Consider the following 23,200-nt stretch of genomic DNA (forward strand, 5'->3'; position numbering starts at 1 on the left):
ACAGAACTCTGTCCCAGGGACAAAGTGCTTAGGGGCTGCCCTGGTATAATGAGTTCATTTGGCCAGTTGTACACTACCATCCTTACTCAAGCTCTCTCAACTGGTTTTAGCCCTCCCCTGGGAATCTCTTGAAAAACAATCTTTTCTTACTGTCTTGTTTAAAACCTATGTGAGTTCCCTGATCCCATTCACAGCCATGACTGCAGAGCCAGAATACGAGTGAGAGGTCACTGATAGATGAAGATGGGAGAGACAGAAACTTTTAAACTCACTGCAATGGGTTGTGTGTGATGTGTTGAACCCTGGAACTACAGGCAAAACCTGACATGAATTGTTAACCCGTTGTGTGGCAATTTGTCACTCCCTTCCACAAAACATAGCAGTTGCCAAAATGCTACATATGTTGGGCTTATATTTCACAGAAACGTGCAACTTGCTTATCATACTTTACTGAACTACACAGCTGAAATTAACACAACAGCACAACAGTAGCCACTTTGGCATGAGAAAGGGCTTTGGAGGAAACCAAACCCCAAGGCTGTCTTCAATAACCATCTTTGGCTTGGTGAATACCTTTTATTCGTGCAGCACAGCTGGGTGGACTAACTTCATTTTCCCGAGTATTGAATTATGGTTTTCAGTGTCTCAGGCCCTTGGGAACTCTGTGAGAATTTAGTCAGTGAAAGGAAAGACAGAAGAAATCCTCAAGTGTGAATAAATTTATGAGGGGTAAATTAGAGAGGCAGCTACTTGCAATGCTCAAAAGCAGGTGCTCTCCTGGGAGAGTTTGCTTCTTTCCCTTAGAAACACAGTAAATATAGAGTCCTGCATCTTCATATTACAATGATACATAGTAGCTTCTGGTACACTCTTGGCTCCACGGGGCTACATTCTGTCCTTTCCTATGGCAAGAGACAACCCCAGTCACAAAATGCAGACAGGTAAAATACTTGTGTTAATATCTTGAGTTTACAAAGATGAAGATCTTCAGATGATCTGCACATACAACTGCTTATACATTGGGAAATCCCTTGAGCTGAGAACATTTACAGAATGGGAGTACACAAGGGGGAAACTATTGGCAATGTTCATTTTTTTCTTATTCTTCCTCACGCTTACAGCCACTGCTGAAGACAGAAGTTTGGACTACGAGAGTCCCCATTGTGAAGCAACCTTACCTTCTTTGGTTCCTGTGCACCACAGATGCACACCACCGTGGTGCCAGTGGAGAAAGTGCCCAAACTCTGGCAGGACCAAGCTCCCCAAGGATGCAAAGGAAAACTTGGGCTGAGTGATTAACTCACATCTCCCAAGATATTACCTAATACCAAAGAAGTTGAACCATTCGTCCAACCTGCTGTCTCAAGACATGGGTGATTCCACTTCTCCAGCTGTTTGTAGCTATAACTACCTTGCTACAATGTCCAAGGCCACGGCTGGGGATTATCCCTACGGTAATAAGGGACACACCTGCTCCAGAGGATTTTGCAGGGAATACTCCTGAGACTGGTCAGCACCTGCTTGAAAGAAAAGGATTTCTCTGCAGAACAAGGAGACACTTCCAGGTGCTTGGGAAGAGCATCCAGTTTTAGCTTTCTGGGTATTTTAACGGGAAAATGATGCATTTCTGCCGTGTTATGTGGTTTTTAAGAAAATAAATAAAAAGAATATACACGAATAGAAACATAGCCACCGCTGCCAAGGAATGTTTATGCCTACAGAAAGCATCGCCCCACATCTTCTCGAAAACATGATTAACAGCACCACACTGATCTTAATCAGATTTATTGAGACAAACGTTAAAAATCCAGTGGGGGCTGGGAGGGGGAAAGGAGGGGGGGGGGGTTAAAAAAAAAAAAAAGGCAAGTAAAAATGCCCAGAGGGAGTGAGCTAATGACTATCTTCCTATTACCTCATGAGATCATTAGGTCGGCGTGACCTCGTCGGTCAGCACCGCGGCCACCTTCCCCCGCCGGAGGCCGGGGCCCCGCTCCCCTTCCCTCCCCTCCCCTCAGCGCAGGTGTAGCCCGCCCTGCCCTGAGGCGCGGGCCCGCCGCCATGTCGGGGCACCCTGAGGGGCGCCCCCGGGCTCCCGACATGGCGGCGGGCGGGTAGCAGGGGGCAGCCAGCGCTCCGCTCCCCGCCCAGCCCCCGTCCCCGGGGGGCTGCGGGGCGAGGCGGCATTGTTGGCCGCGTCCATCACTCACTCCCCAGCCCGGCTGACATAATGAATGCGCTTGGACACACCTTCCAGCCCGGCGGAGAGGCGCGGCGTGCCTCCAGCCGGCGCTCTGCTCCCCTCAGCCCGCAGCCCCGTCCCGGCCCGGTGAGGGGCCGTGGCGGCCGGGCTGGGCTGGGCTGGGGCGGGCAGCCCTCGCTATGCTGCCCAGCGCCCTGTACTGGGACCTGGTGGGCTCCTCGGCTCTCCTCAACCTGCCGGCGGCGCCGGGCTTCGGCAACCTGGGCAAAAGTTTCCTCATCGAGAACTTGCTGCGGGCCGGGGCGCCGCAGAGCCCTGCCCAGCTCCGTCCCCTCCCCGCCAGCCCCGTCCCCCTCAAGCTGTGCCCCGCGGCGGAACAAATCAGCCCCTCGGGGGGTCCCTTCCCGACACGGTGGGCTTTTCAAGTGCTTAACCCCTCGGCGGCAGACGGCGGCCGCCTGCCAGCGCGGGCTCCGGCGGCGGACAGAGGCGGCGTCTTCCCGCCGGCGGCCACAGGTGAGCGCCGGCCCCTGCCCGCGGGGCCCCGGGGAGCTGCGGGGAGAGCCCCGGGGGCGGCTCCGCGGCCGAAAACCTCTCGGGGGGGGGAGCGGGGAGCGCTGCCCGCAGCCCGGCGGCGGCTCTCGCCTCGCCACGGGGCTGCCTCCGCCGACGGCGGCTTTAAACTTGGCGGGCCCGCGCACCTGCGGGCGTAGTAAGCGAGGCAGGGCGCTGGGCTGCTGAGGAGCGCTTTGAATCGCTGCTCATCGCGGTTCTTGCAGGTCTGGTGGCTGCCTGGGGGGCTGAGGCGATTCGGGAGCCCGACCGCGAGCAGACGCGGTCTGAGAGGCTGCAGGGGCAGCGGAGCCGGAGCGCTCCTCAGCGCGCCCCTCGGCCCCGGCTCGGGGGGAGCAGGGGAGGGGGCGCGAGGTTTTCCTCGGAAATTGGAAATTAAATCAAGAGAAGCAGGCAATTTTCTATAAGTTTTGACAAAACCAGAAGGGGCAGTATGCACTCTGCCCCCCGAAAATAACCAACCCCCACCAAACCCCAACCAATCAACCCCCCTCCCGAAACCAAAAAAAATCTCAAAAAAATGCCTTTACAACTCCGTAAACGACCTGTAATTAGCGATTCGACTCGGTGTAAAAATGAAAGACAGTGCTTTTTATGAGGTGACGGACCCACATGCAGGATTTGCCACTCCTGCCGGTTTCGCCCATTCTCTGTCAGCCCGCTCTGCCCACGGCTTGGCGCCTGGGGACCGCGCTCCGCCACCGGGCAGGCCTCCTGTCAGCCCAGCTAGTCGCTTCGAAACATTTTTTACAAAACTATTTTATCTCTTAACGTCCTACATATGTTTAGTTTGAATAAAAACAGTGTTTTGAAGCATTTTTAGGAATGAGCGTTTCTGTCAGTCACAGAACTATCTGAAGTTGAATTAAAAGTTAATTCATAAAATTCAGCAGTAGACTCACCATGCGTATTTTGCCTTTCTGTTGTCATATATTAGCCTTCTGTAGTGTTTTCAGAATTTTCCTATATGATCATTCAGTTTTAAAGGTTCTTAAAATGAAAATAAGGCAAACAGAAGCATAGTTATTGAGCTAAGGCTTTAAGATGTGAAACCAAAAGGCTTGTTTTAGAACCACAATTATTATTTTTTTTTTCCAAGTGTAATTTTACTTTAATTAAATCCTACAAACTGTTCTGCAAAATCCCAAGCATTTTTTGGGGTATTTGTCATAATGTATTTTAAGGTAAGGCAGGAGAGACTCAAATCAACGTACATTTCTAAATGTTCCAGATCTCACTGATGTAAGTGTATCTTAAGCACTTCAGTTATTTAAGTACATGATTATATTAGTCAAGTGTAGACCAGGTCAGGATCCAGGATAAATGTAATCTTTCTGGAATTAAGTGCATATATCTATATCTATTTTTTTTTTTTTTTTTTTTTTTTTTTTTTTTTAAGTTCTAGAGAAAATGCTGCTTTTCTATGCACAAAGCACGCATAAAAAGGGATACAGCAGATTTCCCAGCACTCATCACTACAGGTAAACTTTTACCAAGTATTACAGGAGTGACTGAGTGCAGAGTTTTTCAAGCGTTTGCTTTCAGAATTACTTTTCTTTCATCAGCCTATAGTGGTACCCATGAATTTAGCAAAGCATTGCAAGGTCAGGTCTTCCTAGTGATCTGGGTGGGGTCTGATCCTACATTTCTTGTGATCCCACAACTCCCAGGGAGTTCAGAGGGAACTCTGGGCTCAAGCACCAGGCCCTAACATTTGGGCAGTGAGAAATCCTAGGTTTCCTCATGCATTATGCACTCAGAAAAAGTCTCCTGTTAATGCAGAAGACGCACAACAAAGATGTATATATAGCAGGAATATATAGATGCTGATCTGACTTATGTGTCTTAAAGTGATGAGTGCTCTTAGGATTCTGAACTCTTACAAGTTAGATCAGAACTATTCTGCTGAGCCAGATTTTGTGCTTTCTAAGGAGTCTCTTTAGCGTAGGCATACTCTAGGGGAACTGTTCACATGCTGGACGCTGGCATTTCTGAGTAAGGCATGGTCAGGCTGCAGTTCCTGATTACGCTATGATAGGGCAAATGACTTTGTCAGATTAGGCGTTTTAAGTAAGGAATTTGTACCAGGCAAAGTTTTCAAATTGATGGATTTTTGTGAATATGCACTGATATTTGTAGGTTTTTCTGAGGAATAAATGCATCCCTGTTTAGACTCCCTAAACTACGTGATTTTTTTGGAAAATCATGGTCCGAGTCTTTAGTAAGACTTCAGAACATAGTAAAGTAAATGTGTTTTTAATCTTTCTGAACTAGTAAGTCTTTACATATTGTGTAGGGACTAAAAATGCTCCAGCAAACTAGCTGTGCATAATACAAAGTTTTTAAAAGAAAAAAAAAAATACCTGCAGAAAAGAAAACTGAAAAGCATCACAACTAGCAGGATAAGTAATCTGTATTGCTCATGTATTCCAAAATATTGGTGAGGCCACAAAAGTCTTCAGAAAGCAAAACACATGAAATCACAACAGGGACCGAACTGAATAAACGGAGCCGTTTCACAGTTCCAAAACCAACATGTATCCACAGCACTTATCAAGGAAAGACATGAACAAAGCACTCCATTTTCAAATGCCTTTCAACACTCTGTAAAAATGCTAAAGAATGAAAAATTGGTATTTTTTCTGTCAGCTGGAAAACTCTAGTCCATGTCTGAAGCAGAGACAGGCTGGGGTGGGACTCGATCTGTGATGTCTGGTCATGCCAGCCTTTCCTGTCGTAACTCTTTAGCCCCAGAGTTTTATCAGCAATTTTCCATACATATTTACAGGTTTAAACTGTTTTAGTTTTATCATCCAAGTGTTTATCTGGTTATGTATTTGGAGTACTCCTCCAAAAGTATCCTAAAGGAAAAACTGAACAAATACACACAAAGTATTATACCATAAGATACATCTTCTAATGAGTGAAGGAAATCTTGAAAAGAAATATCTTTATGTTCTCTGTCAATATTAAAATCACTTTCCAGCATTGTAATGATATTTACAGGTGAAATGTAATCAAATTATAGGTTTTTAAAATTTATGTTGTTTTGACTTAAAAGTACAACCACATGAACAAGCATCCAGAATTTAGAAATCAAAAGCAGAAGAAAGTGTTGTTAGATGTAAAACTCGCGTGTCTTCTGCAATGGTGTGTTGGCTTATGCCACGTTCAAATTCCTGCAGGCTTTCTTGCACCTTGCTCTGAAGCCCCAGTGTTGGTGATGGAAGGCTGAACTGGGCCCACCAGCTTTAACAGATATGTTAAGCACTCTGTTTCTATCCAGCTGAACTGAATTTCTCCTAACCCGTGTGCTGTGGGCCTGCTTCTTCCCTTTCAGGATCTTTTTCCTTGATTAAGTAGAGGTGAAATTGTGTCTCTGCTTTGAGCTTCTGCCTTGTGCCTCTGCTTTGTGCTTCTGCCTTCTGCACTGCGGACTTGCAGCCATGACTATATAAACCAAACCAGAATCTGGTTCTGCTTTTTAAGCTCTGGACACCTGGAGCGTGTTCTTCCTGGGAAGAAACAATTAAAAATTGCACTGTTGTAAAGCAATACTTCCCAGTGCAATGTGTTACAGCTATGCAGTTTATACTTACTCTGACAGTGAAAGGGTGAGGGAAGCCTAAAATAAAGCTTCTGAGCAAACTAATGGACTCTAGGTAGGGAAGAGGTCCTCAATTTCTGCTTGCTGATCTCAGATTTGGTCCTTCTCCTTGTACTCCAATGCTGTCATCACCATCTGAATAAATTAAAAGACTTGACAGTTTTCTCCAGCATTTTCTGACATAGGAAAATTACCTGGAGGACGATGAGATGCGGCCTGCCGTAGCACAGACTTCAAAGAGGTCCATTCCACATCTTCCCTCATGACTCAGTTTCCCCAAGTACTGGTTGGCACCAGGTCACAGTGACCTCAGTGGGAAGTACCCAGTTACCTTGCTACCTGAAATTATTTTCTGAAAATCTCTGCTCTTCTCAAGTAATTTGCCCTGGAGGGAAAATAACAGTAATTGCTTTATATCTTGAATATTCTTACTAGTACATACATGGCAAGAATCCATCTTTCTGCTTTAATGTTGGTGTTTTGATAGATTATCAGAGAAAAGAAACCGAAAAGCACAATGAAACAAATAAAACAAACATAGCAGTGAGATACTTCCATTGCAAAACTTGCTGAAAAATTCATCTTACAGGATTTTTTTCCTAAAGCATCAGAATACAGAATAGAATATGGTACGTTACATGTAACACAAAAGAAAGGAATTGGAGCAAATATAAACATAAACTGGAGGTGTAGTAATAAAGATCCATTCTACGATATGGATATGGCTTCTGTTTCTCTAACTTCTGAGTACTTTACATTTTAATGCATTTAGCATCGCAACGTGCTGGTGAGATAGGAGAGACCTCTGCTGCTTAGAGGAGGAGCTGGAGCAAAAGGAAACAGCTTGCCTAAGGTAAAACAGAAAACTGAGAGCATTGCAGGGAAGTGAAATCAAGTCTTCCTCTCCTGGCTGACTCTTTAGACCAGAGTCAATTTTCTCCCTCGGTGTGATGACAGTAATTGTTTCCTGCAATGCTTGTTTTAACCAACATACTTTACTTCCAGCTTTTAGTAGAATCTCTTGTGACAACCAGGAGATAATTAAATTACTGAAATTAAGTGATTTTTTCCTTTATGTTGGATGTCCCCAGTGAAAAAAATGCTTATTAATTACTGATGTAAAGCCCTCCAGCTGTCAGACTGTGTCCTTGAGCAGCACATAATGCTGTAACTTTCACTAAAAGTAAAGGCAGAACTCTGCTCCTTCGAAGTTTGCACTAGCTGCTGGAACTTGCCATCTTCACTTAGTCAACAAGTTGTTGACTAACAGGTCTCAAGATTTCTTTTTTGTTGGGGTTCCTGTGGGGTGGAGAGATCTATTTGGCATGTTCTTTTATGTCCTGACTGCCAGGAGCATTGAGATTCCTTCATTGTTTTAACAATCAAGTCTCCGACAGGATTGGAGATTGGAGACAGAGAAGTTTCTGTATCAGAAGTCATAAACTGATTTCCCCCAATGTAGCATCTTTTCCTGCTTCCAGGCCAGCAGTGTCAGCACTGGGCAGTGCCATCTCCTCTGGTGGCACAGGGTGTGCTGCCTCTGAGAAAGGAAGAGGCTCCAGAATTTGGTCCTTAGTGAGGTTTAAGCACTGCCAAAAGATCTCAGAACAGCACTAGGAAGAGCAATGGTAGAGGTCTGTAGAAAAGCAATTTACTGAGGGGAAACTGTGAAATTAATCATGCCTACAGTTAGCAAACTTCTTTCTGTAAAATGCACTTTATGCTGCAGCATGAAGTCTTCTGAAATCTCATAGCATATTCTCCATGCTTATAGAAAGCAGATGGAAGTGATAAAGATTAATCTCATCAGGCAAGTTCTCTGCATGAGTGCAGATTTCAGGCTTCATTGTGCTATGCTATTTTGCATTCGTAAGTTTCCCATCATTTTGGAAGGCAAATTCCCAGCCTCCATTGCCCAGCAAAGGTCTTCGACAGAAAATCTTGCTTAATTCAGCTGTGCAAACCAATCCCTACTCTATTTTTTCTAAGTGATACTTTTGTGTCAGTCATAACCCAACAGAATTCAGAATGTAATCTTTATAAAGTAAAAGCAAGTTCAGGTACATAAAGCAATAGGAGGCTCTTTCAAATATCAGATCTGTAGACCCAAAACCTTATAAAGTTAGGCACGTAAATATTTTCAGTAACCTAGTCTGTGTTTCACTGAGGTAAGTCATCATGTTGGAGAACAAGTGGCCTTTGCTTTGTGCTGAAAAGCTCACAAAAATTTCCTGTGGGAGGCTGCCTTTTTCTGAAGTTATATAGCCCATAATTCTGTTGAGGTATTTTGTATGTCTGCTGATGAGTTTATCTCATCCACGTGGATCTTGGACAATTTGGTGGCCTTTGCTAAAGTCCCTGCTGCTGGAATCTTGTGACTATATGAATATCTTGGATTTCAACTTGAAGAAATATTTCCTTGTACAAATGTAAAAGGACTAAAAAGCCTCATGTGTTAAAAAAAAAAAAAAAAAGCAGAATTTACCACTTGTTATTTTTTCATTCTATCAACATCTAGCCAATCTGGAGACTTTGGGCTGCTTGGAACTGGCAATAATGCAGCAAGTAAAGACTGGTTCAGGTAGGAATTTGTAGCTACTCAGTGCATACTGCTGGAAGAAATGGTGCATTTTGGCCAATGGTAAGATTTGGAAGAAGGGTTGCAACAGTAGTTTCTGAACTAAATCAAATAAAATAATTTTAGTGTCTTTATGGCTGAAAATTATCATTTTTCCTGCTTCTTTATGGCTATGCAGAGAATTTGTGTTCTTTTGACGTTACCCATGAAGGATAGTGAGAATGCCATCTTACTTCAGCTGCTTAAAAAAAGTAGGTGTCTTGTCTAATCTAGTTGTCTGAATACCTTGTCTAATCCATAGTCAATACAGAGACACCTCCAGAGGATGACACAACTTACCTTCTTAGGCAGCTATTTTAAGGTGATGAGTCATTATATAGAGCTGATTATCTCTTCTCATTGACTATTCAGGAGTCTATTCAGGAGACAAGGAGCTTAGACAGCACGCCAAACTTTTTGACAAAGTGACAGTAATGCCCTTAAAATATTTAACTGAGAGTGAGAAAAGATTTTTTTTTTTACAAGAACTGTTAAGCAAAAAGTGCTGGGGACATGCTAGCACATGGGTGTCTTGAAGCAGAAGGACAGAGTAGGAGGCAAAGCTGGTAAACCCACAGCTTTCCAGGTCCCCATCCTTCTCAATAGGTACAAGGTGTGGTGGAGATGGAAGCAGCCTTTCTTGCTGACACAGGAGAGCCATGTAGTCTTTGGCAAGTGGTGTGGGGTTTGGATGCTGCTTTGGATTGTCGCAATGCTGAAGTGCACACCAGAGTGTGACCATGCATTGTTGCCAGCCTGAGGCACCCAAGTTTCCTCAGGCAGAGAAACAAACCAAGCATACACGTACAGCAAGGCATGCCCTGATAAAAGGACGTGCAGATGGTGCCTCTGAAAACCAACAGTGATTCATGTGATCTGAGCTAATCTTTGGTGGGCTCCAGCATCCACAATGTTGCTGTAGATGTAGATAATCATGCTGTTAGCATATTTGAAGCCCTTTTTGATGAGATAGCTTTTCTGGAGTAACTACTCTGATAATTTTTGAAAGCCCAGTTGAGACCCATTATAAAAATGCAAGCCTGCTTCTTGCATTGGCTGCTTGTACAGGATTTCAGAATATATTTTTGGAACTACAAAACCATTTCTGTGAATGTTTGCTGTGGTTTTAAAACTGGTCTGTGTATGTCACTCTGGTGTGACCTTTGGGCTGGACCAGAGCATTCATGTTGCTGTTTTACAAGAATGAATGCAAACAAATAGTGATGTTAGGAGTGCAGGAAAGCCAGCTCTGAGGGATGCTGTACCACAAGTTCTCGCAGTCAGTTTTGCCACGTCCTTGTGGTGGTGACCGCTTTTGGTGGGAGATGGCAGCAGCTGTTGCTTCCTTCTCTTGGCCAGGGGCTCCCCACCAGCTGGGAAATGCTTGGGGGTGCACAACTGCTGCTGAAGCACGATGCTGAACACAGCAACTGCAGGAGTCTGAGCCATGGTTCACCCCGAGGCCCATGGCTTGTGGTTCAGGAGCAGAGATGGTGCCGTGTGGCTCAGCTGGACCACCAGCCTGGCACAGCTGCTGCTGGAGTGGTTGCAGGGAGCTCCTCAAGACATGCAGCTTTCCTGCAGCTGTGCTGGAGCCTGCTTTAGTCATTGCCAAGAATGGATGTATGTGGGAAATTGCAGTTGACTTGTACCCGCTTCATCCAGGTTTCTCAGATGAAATGAGATAATTTTAATGATATTTTTTATTTTCCTGCCACGGCTGGAGCCTGGGCATCAATGGGGAGAGCAGTTCATGAGGGCTTAGCAATATGCTTAGGAGAACGCAAAGGCTGTGTTCACACAGCTTGAACTCTGTCTTTATTCCTGTGCTTGCTGTTGCATGTTAGCTGGCTTTCTGCTTCTCTGAGTAACTCTTCGGAGGTGTTTCTGCTCTTGTCACAAGACTATACAACATTTTTATCAGTGAGCTATAAAAAGCACACTACAACAAGCAATATGTGCAGTGAAGGAGACCTGTGTAGGTAATACCTGAGGTTTACTGTAGGTTTGCTTTTCCTCAATAACCATTTGTCATTTGCCTCCTGGCTACTGGCCTACGCTATTTCCCAAGTCATTTCACAATGGTAGGATTAGGAAAAGCAAACAATGTCTTTAATAATATGCTGGTTTAAAATTACATATCCATTTCAACTGGATTAGACTTGGGAACCTTCCTGTCAAAATGCTGGGTAGTTAGAAGGAAAACCTCCAAGCCCATTACTGGCACGGCTTTTGGATGGCAAGGTTTTTCAATTTAGAATATCTTCAGAGTGGGCAGTATGTTTTAAAATGTCACTGTCTGAACTAATCTCTGAGTTTTAGCACCGGATGATCTCGAGTTTCATTTGCATGTTTAGTATCATTTTATTGTCTGTTGGGAAAAGGCTTTGAATTCACACAGCTGAATGTAAATGAGCATTATTACCAAAATTTTGCATGCAGCAACAGTGTCAAAAGAACTTATCTTGTGTGAAAATAGAAAAAGAAATTACTGATTTCATTTTAGGTATTTCATCCTTTTTAATTTATGATGCAATAAATTTTCTTTTAAAGCATATAGTACAATTTTTGGAGTGCCAAAAGGCATTTATGCCATACTCTGATGTTTCATTTTCATGCATCTGTGAAGCTAAACCTGTAAAGTCTCACTCTTGTGAAATGCTTAGTTCTCTACAGTGTCTGTTTTTATGAAATGGGAATGCCAAGAAGAAGAATTAGGTATCTTAGGTATCTATAGTTATTAGGATTTAGCCCATGTTTAGTCCACACGGCTTGAAGTGAAAGCTACTTTTTTGTCACTGTACACTTCATTCTGGTCAATAAATTCAGAACTAATATTCTGACGTATCCCCAATTTTCAGCCTTCTGTGAACAGCAAACACTGTTTGCTTTAGATTGCTCAAACAACAAATAGTGGTAGAGTGGCCATGATATATGTGACCAGAAGGTGGAAACATAGACAATACTTTCCCTATGTGCTAGGGTGAAGCATTAACATTTTTCTCTACACAGGGCTTCCACGGTGGAGTTGAGTATCCCTGTGTTGTGCAGTTTCTTTACTGATGCAACCCTGCCTAACTCCTATGCTTTGCTTTGAGTGCAGCTGCCTCGGTAGACATGATCTGGAGATATGGGTTGATAGACCCGACCTAGAGTTCACTCACTCATCAGTGTAGTTGGAGCATATTAAAGAAGTTTATAAACTAGACATGCACAATGGGTTGTATGGTTTAGAGAGACATAGTGCTATTGGTTATTCCATAGGATCTAGAATAAATCTATCTTGAGAAACAGTCTCAGGAACCACTTGGTTCAGAGGTACCTTCATATAAGGTATCTGCATCTTATCACTTAAACAAATGTTCTCCCTTGGAGGGGTATGTGCCATGCAGGCAGAAAAAAAAACAGTTGAGTGAATTAAGCAAAATGGCCAAGAAGGATGATTTCCATTGACTTGAGTAGATCTTGGAGATCTCTCCTGTTTGCATCATTGTGCTGTGCTAGTGCAGTAAATCATTGTCAACAATATTCATGGAAGTGTGTGGCTAGTTTGAGGTTTTCTTAAGCAAAATGTGTGTTTTAAGTTTTGACACTGATCCATTTGTTGGCCTTTGTGCTTATTTGTCAAGAAATTTAATGAATGGAGAAAACCTATCCTTTCCTATTTCTCAGATATTATATATATCTCATATAAGGGTATTTATATAAATATCTTTATTTGCAGGAGTATGCTATCTATCTGAAGCAATAGCTTATTCAATTCTGATTTATCCAGATATCTCCTGGATGTATCTCACATCACGATGAGTACCATATTATCAAAAAAGAACATGGAACTGGAGAGAATTGAGAAACCATAAGAGGGAAAATCAGGGACAGGCCAACATGACAAAAATCATATTCCATGAATAAGATGCTCAATCTATGGTTAAGGGGAATAGGGCATTACAGCAGTCAAGGAATATTTGATACATGTGTAAGGGAAGCAAAGAAATTGAGTTTGGTACTTTTTGTATGGTAAGTTTTATTTTTAGAAGTGAAATTTCAGAAAGAATTCTACCTTACTGTAAGGGAAGCTTGATAATGGCACAAAGAATGTGGCTGCCAAGAAAGGGAGGAAAAGCCTCCTTTGGGAGTTTCCAAAGTGTAGTAGATAAAACATTAGCAGCAGATAAAAAGTGTTTTGAAGAACAAGCTCTCGTGTTCAGGAAGATGGTGGGGATTATCTGGTAGGTCTTTTCCTTCTCCATCTCTGTGCTTCTTCAGTTACAGTCAAACCCTTTCCAATTTCCGTACTGTTCCAGCTGCATTGAAGCCTCATGGATACCTAAGACAGATAAAATTTAGCTGCACTTTCTTGACTCCTTAATGTTCCTTAGAACACAGTGCTGTATTTGCTGGTCTTGTGTGAAAGAGAAGCTTTAGAATACTAATGTCTGGCATAAATCATTCCTTTTCATAAATGTTTTGCAAGCATGCACTCAAATATAGGCAATTAGTTCCTCTTGGAGTATATTTATATTTCATTACAATCAGCAAAGTGTTGATGATAAGCTGCAGTAATAAAACACCTGTAAATTTAAAGAAATTTTCACCTATCGTGTATGAATTCAGATAAAAAGAGGTGAATATTTTCAAAATATTCAGATTTAGGCTTCTACAGCAATACCTTATTGCTTTGGAAGGCAGCAGATCTGAACATCAGGAAACTTACTAAGATGCCCTAGTATGTATTCAGGAGCCTAATTTTGTGTCATCTTTCTTTTTAATTTCAGTTGGAAAAAAACTTTGAAAATTAACTCTGCTTATATACATTTATTTATGTTTCTTCCTGATTATTGATTTGTTGTAATTAATCTGATTAATTATGGAGACTTAGACAAACTGCAGTGCAGAGTGTAGAGCTGTTTATTTTCAGCCTAAACCAAGACAGGGAAGTGACAGATGCTGATCGCGTACAATTCTAGCAGGCATGATGTATCTATTTTCAAGAGAAAAAAAAATCCACGTTTCATAGTTGACTAATATGAGAGAAATGAAAAAATAATTAAGATTAATGAAAAAACCCACGAGCCTTATAGAAAAAAATGTAAGGAATTATTTGATAAGGAAGAATTTTTAAAGATTTATGATAACTTTTTTAACATAGAGAGACTTTGGATTTATTGGTTCAAAAAATCTATAGAAATGTTACCAGATATTACCTAATTTTATGGGGTCATTTAGCAATTTTGTTGTATTAAGCAGCGCCTCCTTCAGCAAGTGGTTTATTTAAATTTAGAGCACTTTCCCAGTAAGGTTGAATTCAACATCGGGATAGCAGAATCATGTTCTGTAGTCAGTGCCTGGATTGTGTCATTGCATTTTAAATATTTTATTCATAAAGGTTCCTCAGTTATGGAAGTCATTATTGCTTTGAGTACTAATAACAGCACTTGAGTACAAGCAGAACAGTCAGGATTCATTTTTAGATTTTTTTTTCAGGTATTATGCCAACTAGAGTTATTTGAAGTAACTTTCTCAAATATATTATACTAATTAATTTGACAATGCATTATTTTAAACAACATGTTCAATCCTAATATTTAGAAAAAAACACATAATTATAGCAATTACAGAAGTAAATCTCACATCTTCAGTTTCATTTTTATAATAAATAAATTATGTTTTCCATATTATATTTAAATGATACATATAAACTAGCCTTGTTAAAATTAAAGAGCAATTACTTGGCTTATCATTGTTTGCCTTAAAAATATCACCATCCAAAAAAGGAAAAAGAGCTTGTGGGGCAGGACTTTACACACTGACTTTTTGGAGGACTGTTGTTATGAATATCACCTAAGCTCAATGGATAATCAATTAGATCTATGCTTTCTCTGCAGCTCTTTCCAAACACTTTTTTCTCCGAGCCCCGCCATTCTACTCAGCATGCTGCGGTGGGTCCTGTCAGCACCCTGCATCCCCCACTGCTTTTCCAAGTAAGTTTTTATGCTTCATCAGTAATGCTTGAGTTATTCTGTAAACCAAAGCAGCAGGATTTAATGTGTTCTGGAAAACTAATTGGTGATGCAATGGCAGCAGCTAATTCCTTAGTAAAATCACAGCAATCCTATTCAGAAGGTTTCCAAAGATTTATCAAACTTAAGTACACTGAGCAATTGTGAGAGATTTCTAATGGCATTGAGACCCCCAGACAGCGCTAACCTAGGAAATCTCCTTGTTTTCAGTTTGGTAGAAAAGATTCTTTAAAAATCAGTAACTCTTTTAAAAATCTGTGTCAATAACGTTTGCAAATAAGAAAAGAAAAGAGCTGAAAGATCATTAAATGGATGCTGCATTTTGATGTCTGTTAGGGATAAATTATGATTCGGGAAGCTCTAGCATTATTTATATAAAACAGTCATTCTTGTTGTAGCATTCAAATGCATGCATGTTTATTTTTTTTTTTTTTCTTTTAAAAATTATAATGTAAAAATATGAAGACACATTTTGAAGAGAATTTTGGACAGTATGCACTTTACACCCAGGATTGAGACCTGGAATGCCTTTCCATTTAATCCAAATCTAAATTTAACCTTGACTGTGAAGTCTGCATGCCATGGTGTAAGAATATATATTCTGATTTTACATGTTTATGCTCAGGAGCACAAACAGAAGAGGCATTTCCTCAGCCTTCAAAATGGAGAAAAAGCACAAATCCTTTGTCAAATCCAAATGGAAATTAGAGTTCATGAGTGCTCTAGTATATACTTTTTTATCACAGTTGCATTCAAACCCTTCCTGGCTACGTGCATGTGTTTTATGAACGTTTCAGAAGGGCAGTTGCTAAGTTGAATGATTCTTGACAAGTGAGGCAGCAAATGCTGGCAGTTTAATGAGCTGCAAGTTTCTGAGCACCTCTTTAGGGGGCTGACACTTTCCCACAGAGCGTTTTACATGGCCCTGGCTCTCCCACAATGGCTGACAGCACCATGACCAATCACCACTTTCACTTTACTCATCCACACGCGACCTCACCACAATTTTTCACTGTGCAGATGAACTTTAGGAACCATTTCACATTGAAAAGGCCTGGGCAAGGGTCAGTTGCCCTTTTGTATGGCCATAAAGCAATACTCTATGTGCCAGTCTTTTCTCCTGTCTCACATTCCAAGAGATTTTCTGGACACCATTTAAAGCACTTGACTGAAAAATAAAGCAGTGAATGAAACTGACTTTTATAGACTCATTCTAGCTCATCTTCCCATATAACCCTGTCTACCTGAAAAGGGATTTAGTGGATGAGCTGAGTGTATACAGGGACTTGCTGAATACATAGGGCCATTATCAACTGTGGGGATTGTTTATTAACCAGGAGTGATACACTACTATTTTGGAAGTGACCTATTAATTGTCCATTTAACTAGAATGTATTGAGTTCAAATGAAAAAATGGAAACCATGACTAAAGCTTTTACTTGCTCCTTCAAGGTGGTCTCTGCCATGAAGGCAAATGAAGATTGTTCCACAGATTAAGGGGACATTTATCACTATATATTAGGACACAAAGGAGAGATTTAAAAACACACACACACAAAACAAAAACAAAAATCAAACCAGCAACATAGGAAATAGTTGGTAACAGATTTGCATTTATGTCAAAAGAGCACTAAACCTTTTGATGTGTGTTCAGTGCAACAGGTTGCAAACTGACTTGCTTCGTTCTAGAGAATTATTGCAATGAGTGAACAACTGCCTATCCCCACATACTAAAAATCTTTTAACCCACCAACTGAACTGTAATTTTTGAGAGCAGAGTCAGAATGCATTTTGGAACATGGGGCAATCTTACAAAATCATCTAGGCTAGACAATTGAAGATGAGTGTTCATTATCCCAAACACGAGTGGGGATCACCATTTTTGACCCAGTGATGACCCAGTGGTTGTTTACTGCTGCTTATGAGTGTTGTGCTTATGATTAAATTTTGTTCAGTTGGGCTTTTAAAATCAGTCGCATACTGTGCCTTAGTCTACATGGAATCTGCCGAATCACTCCTCACTGTTACATTAGCCTAATGCAGGTGTTAAGCTGTACCCTACATACTGCCTCTATAGGAATTAATTGGCGCCTCAGTGCTCTGGCAGGAGGTTGCTTCTTTGCTGATTGACTGTTAACAACCAGCCAGGCAAGACAAATTTTAAGGGGTCACATAATCTGGCATCCTGGGTCCCTGGCTGACAACTCCATTGTGGAACTCCGCCTGGGAGTCACGGACCAGCCCTGTTAAGCTTCTTCCCTCACTGGTATCTCTCATCTCGTGGTAAGGATGAGAGAAAGTAGCAGCTCCTCCACCATCAGACTGTACCTCCCAGTAGACTTGGGAATTGCTGATGATTCATCAGAAACTACTGGGAGGCTCTCTGAAAAAAGGTACCTGAATTCTGCAAACTCCAGCAAGAAGGACAGAAATCACGACTGAGGAAGAAGGGCTTGTGTTTGCCCCCAGCTTCATGAGCAGGATCAGATCTTGGTGGAGGGGCACGCGGGGCTATATGCTCCTCGGGGAAATACGAATCCAGCTTGCCCTTTACAGAAACCTCCACTGTGACATTTTGACGTTTGTGCTGCAGATAGTTTATTTTGGTTTGCAGGGAGTCTGACTGTGTCACTGGGTGATAAATATCAGGACAGTAACCAGTAGGGTATGATTTTTGTATCAGATCCCAAATATCATTTTGAAAATTGAAATACATTTGTATCCATTCTTTATACTGTAACATTTTAAATCAAAATAATTACTTTGACACAGCTCAAAATAGGGGACAAATATAAAGATGGGGTTTTAAGATGTAGAAGAATTCAAGCGAGGCATGTCTAGTAGAAAATACTAAATGCAGTGGTGCCTAAACAGTAGTGCTTGACAGTGGCAATGTATTTTGGGGAAAGAACATTGTATATTTGCTTAGCTTCTAATATTCTTCCTCTGCTGGCCACAGTGGGAGGCAAGATACAGGGGTAATGTGTGTAACGTAATATCAAACCAGTCAAACACACACCACAAAAGTACCTAGTCAACTTTGCAAGACAAACATAGACACTCTAATTCCTCACTGTCATCCATACACAGTTGTACAATACCCTCGGTGTACATGTGTTTGTTTCTCTGAGAGTGTTTAAAGATACACATGCCCGTGTGTATTTATGTATAATAAACCCAAGTTGAAAGGTGGCTTAGCCCCAAGGAACAGCTTGTGAAAGCTGCATCTGGATTTGATCAGTATTTTCAAGAGCACTATATTTATTGAGCAAATGTATTCAGTTCTGCCCCACTGCCTGTACAGTTGACTAAAATAGAATTTTTTCGTGAAAGAAGGTTACAATGTTTTAGAAAATATACTTTAGATGAGAATTTTGCAATTGGCTTTTGACATGGAAATCCTTGTCAGAAATTGAACTGCAACACCCCTTTGCAGCTGCTGTAACCTTAAACTGGGACAGCAATCTTGGTGTGTATGTGGGGAGGTGTCATCAACAGGACAGCTTGTACCTTTAGAGTCCAAATTGCACGTAATATAAACCAAAGCCACCTTTGTGTCTGCCCTCTCACAGAAAGATCGTAGGTGTCCTTGGCTTTACAGCCACAGCATGGGGTTCTGAATCAAAGGGCAACTCTTTCCTGGACTGCTTGTAAGTGTCCCGTGCAATTATCATGTCTGATGCTTGGCCCTGTTCAGCTAGCCTCTGGTACTGCTCCCTGGGTTTGGGGGCATTTGGGGAAGCTGGGACTGCTGGAGGCATACCGAGCCTCACCAGGACCTCTCCCATTACTCCACATCCTTCTATAGGAGAGGGAGTATGGCAAAGCACAAGGGCTTTGGGCTTTACTGGGCATGAAGATTTATCCTATGGGATGTCAAAGGATTAGCAACCAGGCTGACAGGAATAAGTCCAAGTACTCCCCAGATCTGTAGTAAAGAAATTGCTGTGATTTCTAGAAAAGCAAGTGAATGGCCATAGATTTTCTGAGAAATACTTCACTCTGAAAGCCTTTCATTGGTAAACAAAACTTAAGAAAGCCTATTTAGTTTCTTTGAGTCAGTAATACAGACCACTTTTTATCTGGTTCTGCATCTCACATAAGGAGAAAATAAACTCCTAGGAAAACTTACTGCAGGTTACTCAGTAATGATAATGTGCAAAGGAAAGTGGAGAAGTTTCTCTGACTGTACTTGCTACTGTGCACGGGCCCTGTGTTAATATTCCTGTATGAACTCATCTGATTTACTTTTGACCATGTCAAAGGGAGACTTTTGACCACTGACAACACCTCTAGATCCAAGTAAGAATTTCACCCTTAATGAACACGACTGAAGCATTACGACACACTTATAACACCAACAAATCAAAAGTGGCACAGTAGTCTGCTAGCATTATAATGAACAGCACTTAATATTTTTCTACTCTGTGTTAGATACTGTGTGAAATTCACATCTATTTCCACTAGGAGAGGAAAGTGTCCTGCCTCTTCTGACCCAGGAGTCTAACTCCAAAGCCCGGAGAGGTATATTACGAAGAGCTGTCTTTTCTGAAGACCAGAGGAAAGCTTTGGAGAAAATGTTTCAGAAGCAGAAGTATATCAGTAAAACAGACAGGAAGAAACTGGCCATTAACCTGGGTCTAAAGGAGTCTCAGGTAAGGAATGACAGAACACCCATAACTTTTTATCCTTTGAAGAAAAATCTTTAAAATGGCTTTGAAAGAGGAAAATTGAACAGCATAGGGCCAGCCCTGAGCTCCTTCCCTGAGCAAAGACCTCTGTAAATCAATGGCACTTTTAACCAAAGAATGCTTGACCAAGTTCCTGTTTTTTTTCCTGAAGGAGTACAATCAAAAGTTGATCGCTCTGTTTTCACACAAATGAGAGAAATGTTTTGAGAGAAATGAGAGAAATTTTGCTGTTTGATGCAGCTTTGGTGTAAGGAACTGTGCTGCATCTTGCTGCCTGATAAAAAAAACACAGCATGGAGCCTTCCCGTATTCCTCTGAGCACTCTGAACACCCACAGATATACAGCTAGTAACAATGCAATCAACAGCACTTGCTCAGAAACCATTCTGTCCCAAGAGACAGGGGAAACCACCCTGCAGAACAAACTTAGCTGCACAAGGAAAGAACTCTTCAGAGTTCAGAGAAACTCTAGAAGAAAAACTCTGCATAGTGGACTTACAAAAGGCTCCAGTTTTACTTACTAATTCACATTTCATGTTTTGTTTTGTTTTCACACATGACTCTGCATATCCTACTGTAGGACTTCAGAGTTTACCTGAACATTTTAAAAAAATAATAAAAAAAAATGTGCCTGGCATGAAGAGCACAAAACCTGAAAGAAACTGGAGAATGATGTTTGTGAGGGTTTTAGAGCAGAAAATCAGCATTGTAGCCACTGGCAGGTGGGATTCTGAAGATGATAGAGTAGACACAGGTCTCCAGAGTACACCTGAAAGAGAGTGAGAGTGACAGTACAATTTTATTTCTTTGCATCCAGCAGTAGTGAAAGTGCCTAAGATACATATGGCAGAAGCTGTCTGGTGAGCAGAAAAGCCTGGGAATGGTGATGGCTCTCATCATTTTTATCATGGAGGTTTTCAGAACTTGACAAGGCCCCGAACAATTTAATCTAACTTTGCAGTTGGCTTTACTTTGCGTGGTAGGTTAGATCTTGTGGTTCCTTGCAACCTGAATGACCGACTCCGTCTCAAGCACACCAACTATGAACAAAAAGGAAGCAGAGCATGAATGAAGCTGCAATCTCTGCAGGATAAACAATTTCATTTTGATGAAAATGTGCAATTGCACTCACCAGTGAGCTGCCTAAAAATTTCCTAGAACATAATCAAATTCCTAATATTACAACTATTTTTGTTGATCTTTTCTTCCATGTTCTTGATATTCAAAAGAGCAATGGGGAATAAAAAATAATGGAGTTAGACACAGATAACAGCTATCATTACAGGAAAATAATTTTATGATAATAATAGACCAGATGATACCCATGTCTTTTTTTCTCATAAAAGGAAGAGTAGTTCCCATGAATGTTAGTTCTTCTGGTTCTGACTGGTTGTGCTGGAGTAACAATACTTGCCAGCTAAGGTGATGATTCTCAGACCTTTGGAAGTATACTTCCTTCTATATCCTAGAAGAAAGTTCATGCAAATATTTAAGAAAGAATATAACCTGAATAATCTGCTTGGTCCCCCCTGCACACACCCAGTTCTTCTCTTAATGTAACAGTTCCCAGGTGTGTATTTTCCTAAACTCTTCCCAGTATTTCATGAGTGCATTTTGAATGCCCAAGCTTTGTGAATCAAAGTTTTTGAAATTCTGTCTCGAAAGCACATGATTCTAGGTAACTCCTGGAAAACTGTAGTTAGACAGACAAAATGTCTTTAATCCTAACTTCTGTGTCATATAACACACATTTTGAAGCTATATGACCAAGCTATGGTTGTGAACGGGACAGTCTTAGCTCTTGGGGTCTCTTTTGAAAAGGAAGTTTCACCTTGCCAGTACTATCACTTAGTTGTTAATGACAATGCTAATTTACTCTGAGAATCCTTATGAGTCTAGAAAGATGGTGCTATAAGAAATTGCAGTGTCCCTAGCACTGAGCTGTCATCTTTTCAGTACAAGCAAAATAATCACCTGCTTGAGGTGAGGAAATTCACAGAGAGTATTTGGCCAAGCTGTAATAAATAAGAATGGGAAAAATCCTCAATTAATGTCAGTCAGTCAGCTTGACTGGATGTACTATAACATTAAATAGGGAGGTAACATGAAACTAAGGGGATGGAAGGAAAAAAACTTATAAGGGCAATGTTGTTTAATGAAAAGAATGCTTATAAACTCTCATTAACTTGCCAACAGGTGAAAATTTGGTTTCAGAATCGAAGGATGAAGTGGCGAAACTCCAAAGAAAAAGAAGTGCTTTCAAACAGGTGCCTCCAAGAAGGTCTTCAGGAGAACTACCTCTCACAATCCACCATGAATTTTACCTCCCCATGCCCCTCTGTGTGGGAAGTGTCTCAGGAGCAGGCAAGTCCAAGGTGGAAGGAGAAGTCTCCAGGGAATTCTGAAAGACTGGCTAGTACGCAACCACCTCCAAGAGCAAATTCATCGCAGAGCCCACTGTATTTGTATCCTGACCAAGACACTGCAAATAAGGCAGTTACATCATCAGCTTAAAATATAGGGGCAGTTTGTAAATCGAGTGGAGAATACAGGCTTCAAATAAGAGGTCTTCTAAGACTAACAATATTTGGACACTGTAAAGCTAACTAGTTTATGCCTCATAAATTTGCTAAAGTCTAACACCATTAAAATGACGAACAACTAATGATTTAAGAAATACTTTTCAATACTCAACCTTTTCTTGTGTCTTTTCCAGTCTTTTACTGACCTTAAAAGTGGAATAGGAACTGATGGCAAGTAAGACGAAGTGAAGAGCATGACGCTGAAGTTTGGCTCTGATTTATACATCTGCACTGTATATAGATATTCATTAAAACACACTGATAGATGATCTCTTCTATCTCTCACTGCATTCAGATCAAGTAATTTTGTTTGCGCATAAGAATAATTCTGGTTCCCTGAAGATAGTAAGTTGCTTTGGGTTCTTTTTGAAATTGATTAAATGACACAATAGGTTCATATCAGACAAATGTCTAGTATGTAATTTTTAGTACGTTTCCTCCATCTGTCCTCACCTATATCAGTATCCAGCTAGTTCCAACTAGCACAGGCACACATCAGCTGGTAGCCATAGTAAAGTATGCAATACTAAAAGACAACCAACCAACCCACACAATAAATGGACCGTGTTTAAAATGATTTGATTTGAATGCATACTGGGAAAAGCAATTCACTAACTCCTTTATTTTATCCCGTGGATGAAACTTACAGCATTTTCAATTCAATTTCAGTGGCTTTTGTCAGACTGTAAGTGCAATCTCTTGTAATCTGTTCTGTATTTCAAAACTGCGATGGCAATATGCAGAATTACAGCCCAAACGGACTAAGCAGCAGTGCTATAACTGGAAAAACTGCTACTAGAGCCTCCCTCAGTGAAGTACCTAAAGAGATGGCATGCTGTAGTAATCTCATTCCTGACTTACTCCTCTTTAAACTGGTGCCAACAAGTACACATAAGCATACATATGTATC

General features: G+C 41.4%; 1 protein-coding gene across 1 annotated transcript; it reads left to right on the forward strand.

Moving 5' to 3' along the window:
- The first annotated feature begins 2,269 nt into the window (after positions 1-2,269).
- On the forward strand, positions 2,270-22,692 carry DBX2 (developing brain homeobox 2). Its single transcript, XM_084498694.1, has 4 exons — positions 2,270-2,716; positions 14,883-14,978; positions 19,485-19,672; positions 21,905-22,692. Exons 1-4 carry the CDS (start codon positions 2,380-2,382, stop codon positions 22,220-22,222), a joined length of 939 nt encoding a protein of 312 aa, XP_084354820.1. The 5' UTR covers positions 2,270-2,379; the 3' UTR covers positions 22,223-22,692.
- The last annotated feature ends 508 nt before the right edge of the window (positions 22,693-23,200 follow it).

The sequence above is a fragment of the Aythya ferina genome (genome assembly GCF_964211825.1).
Source record: "Aythya ferina genome assembly, chromosome: 1".
NCBI lineage: Eukaryota > Metazoa > Chordata > Aves > Anseriformes > Anatidae > Aythya > Aythya ferina.

Excerpts from the sequence above, each read along its gene's own strand:
- DBX2 (XM_084498694.1), top strand. The coding sequence starts at position 2,380 with ATGCTGCCCAGCGCCCTGTACTGGGACCTGGTGGGCTCCTCGGCTCTC. Across the intron at positions 2,717-14,882 it reads CTTCCCGCCGGCGGCCACAG|CTCTTTCCAAACACTTTTTT; the intron begins GTGAGCGCCGGC and ends CTTTCTCTGCAG. Across the intron at positions 19,673-21,904 it reads TGGGTCTAAAGGAGTCTCAG|GTGAAAATTTGGTTTCAGAA; the intron begins GTAAGGAATGAC and ends ACTTGCCAACAG.